Genomic DNA, 8,956 nt, shown 5'->3' on the forward strand with positions numbered 1-8,956 from the left:
TTACTTTCATACACAAAATGTCGAAATCGAAATCATGTTAAACATTTTTAAGTAAATATATACAAAGATGTGTAATAATTGTCTTATGTACAATACACAAAATATTATAGACATATTGGGATTTAGAAACATCAATTTACACTCTAATCTTCTAAATAGCGTTATTTTTGCGAATGCAAAATATTGGTAATATACACATTATAACATGTAATAAACTCTTAACGTAATAGTAACGATATTAGTTAATTAAGAAATTCACGTTGAAAACTAACATTTACACAAACTTAACGAGCCTAAACGACACACTAAAAACAATGAAGCAGTCATACTGCTCGTTTGATCAAAGATTATGAGAAATTTATATTATTTAAATTACAAATGCTTATTATACGTCCATGTATAAAACGTATTTGTGATGTATTTTATTGGGATGTCACCGTATTTATAAAAGCAAAAGATAAAACGTAAGAACGACCAAAACTTTATAGGTATATTACGTTACCACAAAGAACGTAAAAATATTAGTCAAATGGCACGATATTTTATTATTATTAGTTATTTTATGGAAATGATGCTGTGTAATTAAATATCCTAGTGGTAAATATTTTAAATATTGTAAGTTAAAAAATCAAACAGTTACAAAATAGGAAGCTACGAGTTAGTACACATTGTTTTAATAATTTCCCGAAAAAAGTAAATTTTCAAACAGAAAATAAAATAAATTATTTTTGTTTAGTCTAATTTCATAAATTTTAATAATTGTTTTATTTACATAATATAAAGAGGCATTGTTTGTTAATGTATAAAAATATCGAACGTTACTTTCATAAGGCACCAAGCTGCAACTATTATCATATTATCCTTTCTTGTATAGGATAGACATACATACAAGAAGTGTTACGTTGAGAAGTATAAACTGTATTTATTATTTATGCCTTAAATACATTATATCTACAAATATTTTACATTCCAATCTATCCTAAATTTTCGCATAATATATTATTGTATATGAGACGCAATATAATAACAATATTCCAAACAGTTGCTATAGAATATTTGGTACTTACATAAAGTTACATCATGTATGCTACACAATTTCAAAGAAATTCATTATATTTAATTATAATTATATTTTGTATGAATATTCGTATTTCTTAATTGTACATGACGTGCCCAGTCTATAAACTCTCGTTCAAGTAAAAATCATTTTCCCACGTCATCGTGAAATGGAGAACTAACTGTTTTAAAAGCAAAATGATTGTGAATATATAAGAAATGCATTGAGCGTCTGCTTGACCGACTTAAATAAATCAATTCTTCATTCAGTTATTCATAATAATTTGAATTTGGATTATTAATAAGGGGAATGAAAGAGTAAAAGTGAAGTCCACGATGTAAACATGCTATTTCACATATCAAAAATAATTCACGATCACCAAACATCTTTACAATCGTGCACTTCACTTCACATATTATACGGCGATAAATTAGTGAAGTTAAAAAACCCTTTTCGATAAAAATAAGCTATGTTTAATGAATTTGCGTTAATGACGAGCAGTTCTTCCAGCGGCAAATTCACGGCCTCAAGTATGATGGCGAGCGAAGTTCGACTTGCGGGGTGTTAAGCGTGGAGCTACTCGGGCTCGGCGACAAACAACCCTCCTGGGAATTCTCACCCTCCAATTCGGGCATAGTTAAATCCTCAAAGTCTGGAATATTCCCTGTATACGAGATTAACTGATTCCCTTCAGCTGAAAGTTGCCCAAGAAATATATTAGTGTGTGTTATTTAAGAGGCGTCTCCGGTCACCCGTTATTCTACCGCATTATGTCATTCGTCATTACGTAACACTGAAAACACGGTCATAACCAGAGAGCCTTGTGCCTTTCGTTGACTATTAGTCCGATTATGACATAGCCTTTATAGTTAATAACTGCATAACTACTGTATGTAATAAAGAGCATAGGAATATTCAAGCAAAAATCAATCGAGCGCTACTGCTGCGAAATTAATGCGTCAAAAGCTATTCGCAAATTCTTTATAATGTTTAAAAATAATTCTATAATATATGCCTTAGTGCTAAAACAAATAAACTAAGATTAAATATAAAATAAAACTTACAAGCAAAAAGGTTTCTGTAAAGAGACTAACCTTATCAATAAAACTATAAAAGGCTATACCTACTAATAAAATGTAAACTTGTACCCAAATATGATTATAAGCACCTAAACATATTTTTGGTATGCTAAATAAAAAATTGTAATACATTATAAACATATAATTATGGTAGAATAAAATACAATAATGTAAATTATAATAGCAACTAGTTTTATTTATAAACTAAATACGCTAAGCTTTGATACATTCGTTATAAGCAAAATAAGTTGGCAAGAACGAATTTAACCTTTAACTGAAATAAAACAAACTACACTCGTTTACACCATAATCTTGTCTTGGCTTTCGTGCCAAATATCATGTGCGGTTTAAGGAACAATATAATAACTTCGCTCTATTTATATAAAGATAGATCTATCGTCGTATATTATATTATAGGCATATTGTGCTTAATATGGTTAAAAGAAATCCTTCCCATAACTTCCGCGATACAAAATCACTCAATACATGCGAGAGCTAACTGAAGGTGTTCCACCTCAGCAGCTATTTACATGCGGTTTATTAACTTAAAGCTGAGTTACACTACAATTTTACGTGCAAATTAACCACAAACCTAATGTTTCAAATAAAAATGCTAATATGTAATAAGAGTACTACCATCGTCCTCAGCGAACGGGCTCTGGACGCGATTCTCGTCACAGGTTACATTCGAAATCTCACCTTTCATCTTCTTTGCTTTAATTAACAATTAAAAATTATATAAACCCATTTAATTTTAGTCAACCTAGTATATTTGTTTATCGTATCAAACTTAATACTTAAGATTTACGGGCCTAGCTTATAACATAGTTTAGGCCTCCCCCACATTGGGCGTAGGCCGAGCGTACGCGTTTCCTGAGCGTGCTGCCGGCGTCGGCGCGGCGCGGACGTCGCGTCAGCGCGCCGTCTGTGGGGCGCGGGCTACGCGTTGTCCAGCGCCGCGCGGGCGCTGTGTGAACGCCGCGCAGACGCCGCGCTTACGTCGCGTTCCATGGGCGTTCCATGGGCGTATTTTCCGTTTGAGAAGTAAAGCTAACAGCAGTGTTTCCGCGTCAGAATCCATTCTAGTGACTGACCCTAGCGGGCGACGACGAGGGCAATGAGTGCGAGGGGCACGGCGCGGGCGGCCGAGAGCTTTAGACACGACGTCGCGTCGGCGCGGCGCTTGCGCAGCGCTTGCATAGCGTTCGATGGCGCGACGCCCGCGCCCCACAGACGGCGCGCTGACGCGACGTCCGCGCCGCGCCGACGCCGGCAGCACGCTCAGGAAACGCGTACGCTCGGCCTACGCCCAATGTGGGGGAGGCCTTAATATAATATACATTAAACGACATACTATGGTATAACAGAATGATTAGTTGCCACCGGACCTAACGGTAACCCCTTTACCAAATAAAATATATCCAACATTTTGGGATGAGCGGCGGTGAGGTTTTGTTAATCTTGTGAGTTGAGGTTGAGGGACAGGCTACTTTGCCGACGATGTATCGCTGCTACCGATCAGCCAATCAAAATCAATCATCGGATACTGTTTGGTTGTATCTACAATTTAACATACAAGATAATCAACTGATATTGAAACTGTACAATACTTATGGGTCAGTAGGTGCCCGCTGCGGACAGATACATTCGACGATCTGGAGATATTCAGGAAACCTGCTACAGAATGTATGCAAGATCTAGATTGAGATTAATGAATTTAATTAGCAGTAACAATAACTATGGACTACACAGTACAATTTAACAGATGTCAGATAAGTAGATTTTACCGTACACACGTCGCACCTTGTGTCTAAAGTGACAATGAATTATTTAGTGAAGGCTTACCGCCCAGTAACTCACCATTATTGCATGTTTTCGCTCGTTCGTCGGCGGCGTTGTATGTTAAACCGTAGAAGGGATCGTCAGATCCGAATAGCTGGAATAACATAATATGACATTGTCTTTAAATGTTACAGAAGTAAATCAATTTTAATATAGGGCAAAAAATGCCTCAAAATGGGTTCCGCTTTCGCGTTAATAGAATAACATATAAATTGAATAAATTAGTCCCTCTTAAACACACTAATTTGAATATACTTTTATTTTCAAATACAGTAGGTATGTAAGTTTCATTATTGTTAAGTTACTAATTCAAATAAATTTAAAAAATTCACAAGTTACTTATACTAATAATACATTTTCATTGAAATATGAATTCCGGTAACTACTATTTACCCTTACTAGTTTAAATAAAGAAAAGAATGTCTTGAATGCGAAGTGTCCTATTTTTCGCAACTTAATCATATTTCCTTTCATTGAAATAAAAACAATCATGTTGCAATGATTTGTCTCAATAAAAACTGTTTGTTACATTTATTCGCCATGTCTGCCCTATTCGTGCGGAACCCAAACAAAAAAAGACATAAATGTCTACAATTACTAAATAAAATGTCGGTTTAAAATTATTTATTACATGTTCATTTTGAATGTGCTGATGTAAACTTGGGTTGAGACACATCATCGTCTGTACGCTTGTATCAGCATTCTATGGACAATACATATCTTTTAGAAAACAATTCAAGTGACTATGTAGGTACCTGTACCTATATGATAGGTACCTATAATTATTTTATTTACCTACAGCGCGAATCAAATTATTGAAACGAGTTTAATAGAAGCGATGTTTTGCTCAACACACGTTCGATATGCATTCACTATCTATAGAGTGTATCGATATACGAATGTAGGTAATTATATAGTCGACCCGTTATAACGTTGCCGGGTGGCTGGGGGAGCCAGTCGGCGGTCGCACAAGGCTTCGCACGCGGCCCCTACACGTTAGCTGCAACGTGACCTGCCCCAGTGCTACCAACATTAGCGCGCGTAACGTCACTGTTTACATCGCGGCACGTTTGTGTGCGTGATGTGTCTGCGTGTTATCGCAACATTCAATACTTCAAATAAAAGCGGCAAACGGAATAGCATAACATCATACAATAATAAATGTTATGTAATTTATATACATGGATTGATTATTGGTTTTATATACACACTTTATATGCATAGTTAATTGAATTACTGATTAATTAAATGTACAGTTAAAATATAAACTATATTTGAAATATGCGAATAAAAAACTATGGAATGAAAATTTATAGTATGTTTATTGCACTTACCCCTAATAGCGTGTTGGTGTCTAAAGAGTATGTATCACTTCTGAGCAGCTCTCGTAATGACTCCAGATCAGTTTGCATTGAGTCCAGGTGGTCATCAATATCATTCCTGAAAAATAAAATGCTTTATGCCAAGTATTCCTCCCCTTTCACCTACTATTCAATGTATCAAGTTTATTTTATTAATATTTTTTTTTCTTTTTTTAATAAAAATAACAATATATTTTGGGAATTGTTATAAAAGGTTAATAGGACTCTTATTTGATTGGGTATTAATGATACATTTATATCAAGCTTATTTCAGAGCAGTCTATTATAGATACTTATTGATTTATTTTAACACAATACAATTTTAAAACATTATATTTATTTAATTATTAACAAGTCCAGAGTGTCAATAAATATTTATAGTAGGCTACTGGAGCAATATTGTCGAATTAGCAGTCATTTCACATACTTGTTTGAATTCGATCCCATGTGGGATGTATATTCCTCTCTGTTTTGGTTGTTGTTATCTCGTCTATACCTGAATACCGAAATTACAATATATTGAAACTGAGGCAATATTATAAGGTGACTTATTGTATAAAGTAATAAGACACTTTTTATTTAGGCCAATTCCCTTCTGTCTCTTTGAAAGGTGTCTTAGATAAGGAAAATATGCCACAACAAATAATTTAAATAAGTTTATTTATTTTATTTCCCGGTTTTTTAGTTATTGTGGTTTTTAATGATAGTTATTGTCGTTTTTAATGATAACGTAATACTCACATAGTCTGTAGTTTATTTATGTTTGCATTGTTGTGTACCGTTGCCAAAGTCATATTATTCCAGTCAAATTCATCCTGCAGTTCAGTCTTTATGTCAGCCAAGTTAATATTTTGAGAATAATCTTTGGATTTTTTCGTCTTCTTTCCTGATGACTTGGCAGGCTCGGCTACTTTCTCCACTTTGATATTAATTCCTCCAAGCATTTCATCCTTTGATGTGGATACAATGGGGTCGCTCCCATTTATGACTTCATGCAGAGCATTAAGTTCTTCCGATGTCGCAATACCAGCATCGCTGACTGAGTCATCACTAGCGAATATTTCAGCTGGTAGTTTGAAATCAGCAGATGGATTCATTGAATTGAAATTATTTGCTGTCAAATGAATTTTGGCTCCAGTGATATTTTTCTTCCCATTGCTCTTGGCTTTTGCTTTGGATGTGCTGGGTGATGTAGTGGCCAGATTATTCACTCCTTGTTCCATTGAAGCCTGACCTATTGGAGATGTAGAAGTGTTTGTAGGTAATGGAGATGTAACAATAGGTTGATTACTAGGAGCTTGTAATGGGCCATTGCCACTATTCATTGGGTATTTTATTCTTGATCCATCTAAAGACATTATATTTATTATAATACCAATAAAGAAAAGGTAATAAAAATAATTAAAATATTAATAAAATTAACGAAAACAAATACAGCTTGAATAATGACCAAAAAAATTAAATTTGCGAAAATAGCATAACGCAACAATGAATCTGATTTTAATATTAAGATTTACTCACCTATGTTTTCCTAGTGTTTAATGCTTAGTGGGTTTTAGATAGTTAAAAGAATAAATATGGAATTGTTAAAGGGTTTGAACCATTAAGTCAATTTGAATATGACTATAATAAGACATACCTGCTTCCAAGTCATCACCATCTTCCATGGTGACATGGTACTGTGTATTCAATGTAGCAGGATCAGCATTGTTCAAGGTCATGACTGGTGGTGACAAACCCACAGTCACAAAGCTAGCTGGGTACAAGGAATCTTGGGAAGCTTCATTGTGCAATATGTCATCATGTGCCAGTTCATGTATTGTTGGTCCATCCTCCTAAAATATGACCTTCATTAGTTCTGAGAAGATGGAGTACCAAAAAAATTACATTTAACATTCGATTAAATTTCTTAAATTACCAACATATAATTCCATACTATTTATTAAAAATAAACAAACCAAATTATCCTCATTTATATCGTCTAATACAGTCTCTTTATCAAGTTTAATGTTTTTTACTTTGCCTGGATAGGCATCATTTGTGTTGTGAGCTGCATTGTTGATCATCAATTGGTATGGCCTCTTTACACCCACATTGTTGCCATTGGAAGTAGGTGCTCTGGATGGTTGTACAAGTGACATTAAGAACTGTATCAACTGTAACAAATACACATAATATGATTTTATATAACATCCTCTAAATAAAAATAAAATACAAATACTGACACAGCAATAATAGTTAATCTACTTACATTGTTTACAATCTGTTGTTGCTTGATATGCTTCTGCCTGAGAATGGCCACCTCCCTCCATAAAGCTTCATTCTCCTGTTTCATTGCACTAAACTTGGCATCAAGACTTTCCTGTTTGCCTTTCATTTGTTTGACATCGGCCAATACTTTGTTCATTAATTCTGGCTTTAAAAGTATTTTCTCCCCACTCTCACTGCTAGCCACGATGGACTTTGGATTTGCAATTTTTCTTTTAATGTGTTCCAATAAGTATGCATGTCCGCGCATAAAACAAGGATGAGAAAATTCAATTTCATCTTTCTCATATCTCAGGCCACCATTTTCAACAGATGTGATTTTGTGAAAGCCATACATATTCAATTGTCTGATGAAACTAGCCATATTGTTGTGTTTGTAGTAAAGTGGTAAAAGGTCTCTGGCAAAATCAGCTTGACCTTTTATAACAAATGTTTTCCCTCCCTAAAAAAATATGCCATATTGTATTCCTCATTATATTCAGAAGTTATATTTAGTATCATTGATATGTTAAATATCATTCTTAGTATCCAGTTTAAGGAATAATATCATATTTTCAAGATAAACTATCTATTCATTAATAATTATATTATTGTATTTAATGTATTCCCAATATTCTAAATATGTATACAAAATATAAGTGTTCACAAATATAAAGAAATACATCTTTTTTGCTTTGTACGGAAAGTAACGAAACGTAAAAGGTATGCTTGCACAAAATTTAAATCCTAAAGCATGGTATAAAACGTGACACCAACTATTTATTTATCAAGTTCTCAATGACGTTTTGTCAGCTGCGTCTAGCATATAGGTTGAAATCACTTTCTAATGTAAAAGCCTTATCATATTATATATAAATAATGCACATATTTTATGAATACTCTACAAAAAACGAAATTGTATAATTTAATAGCGGAAAAATACTTACTGGACTCCATGAAATCAGATGATTGGTCTCTGAATCATTTACCAATTTCCATAGTTTTCCCAAAAAAGCTGGGACACTAGCTCCTATTTCAACTATTGAACGCATTGTAAAAACCCCAAACTTTTATATTACACTTTATCCGTAAAATTCAATGTTATGTTTTAATAAATTATTTCGGTGAAATACGTATCTATCCACGAATCGCCATTTAATTTACTAACACATAAACACAATAATAAAATTGTATATTGATAGCACACTACAATATTGCGTACTCACACATGGATAGAAAACATTTAGCCAACACAAATATTTTGCGAATTAGGCTCGCGTTCAGAATTACAAATGTCAAAGCAAAGTTATGCTAATATTCTTATTACAAACAGCAAAAATTCTCCAAAAGCTGTGAAAATTAAAATCAAA

General features: G+C 33.7%; 1 protein-coding gene across 10 annotated transcripts; it reads right to left on the reverse strand.

Annotated features, from left to right (window-relative positions):
• Positions 1–612: 612 nt before the first annotated feature.
• Positions 613–8,779, reverse strand: Hsf (Heat shock factor). 10 transcript variants are annotated; one of them, XM_090102903.1, is made up of 11 exons: positions 8,534–8,779; positions 7,591–8,049; positions 7,298–7,495; positions 6,979–7,174; positions 6,081–6,573; positions 5,767–5,835; positions 5,313–5,418; positions 4,610–4,681; positions 3,997–4,072; positions 2,773–2,850; positions 613–1,751 (listed from the first exon to the last, which is right to left on the reverse strand). In XM_090102903.1, the coding sequence occupies exons 1-11, from the start codon at positions 8,636–8,638 to the stop codon at positions 1,576–1,578; spliced, it is 2,028 nt and encodes a 675-aa protein (XP_089959029.1). In that variant the 5' UTR covers positions 8,639–8,779; the 3' UTR covers positions 613–1,575. The 10 variants fall into 10 exon arrangements, with proteins under 10 accessions (XP_089959029.1, XP_089959025.1, XP_089959026.1 ...); XM_090102899.1 differs by having other exon boundaries at positions 6,081–6,687; positions 8,534–8,777; XM_090102900.1 differs by lacking the exon at positions 5,767–5,835 and having other exon boundaries at positions 6,081–6,687; positions 8,534–8,778.
• Positions 8,780–8,956: the final 177 nt, after the last annotated feature.

This window comes from Colias eurytheme, chromosome 6 (assembly GCF_061535395.1).
Source record: "Colias eurytheme isolate Ceu_HAF_F1 chromosome 6, ilColEury1 Martin Lab GWU primary, whole genome shotgun sequence".
Taxonomy (NCBI): domain Eukaryota; kingdom Metazoa; phylum Arthropoda; class Insecta; order Lepidoptera; family Pieridae; genus Colias; species Colias eurytheme.

Coding starts and splice junctions, on each gene's coding strand:
- Hsf (XM_090102899.1), bottom strand. CDS start 8,638: ATGCGTTCAATAGTTGAAATAGGAGCTAGTGTCCCAGCTTTTTTGGGA. Junction 8,050..8,533: donor ATCTGATTTCATGGAGTCCA/GTAAGTATTTTT, acceptor ATATTTTTTTAG/GGAGGGAAAACATTTGTTAT. Junction 6,688..6,978: donor TGGTGATGACTTGGAAGCAG/GTATGTCTTATT, acceptor TAATGTCTTTAG/ATGGATCAAGAATAAAATAC.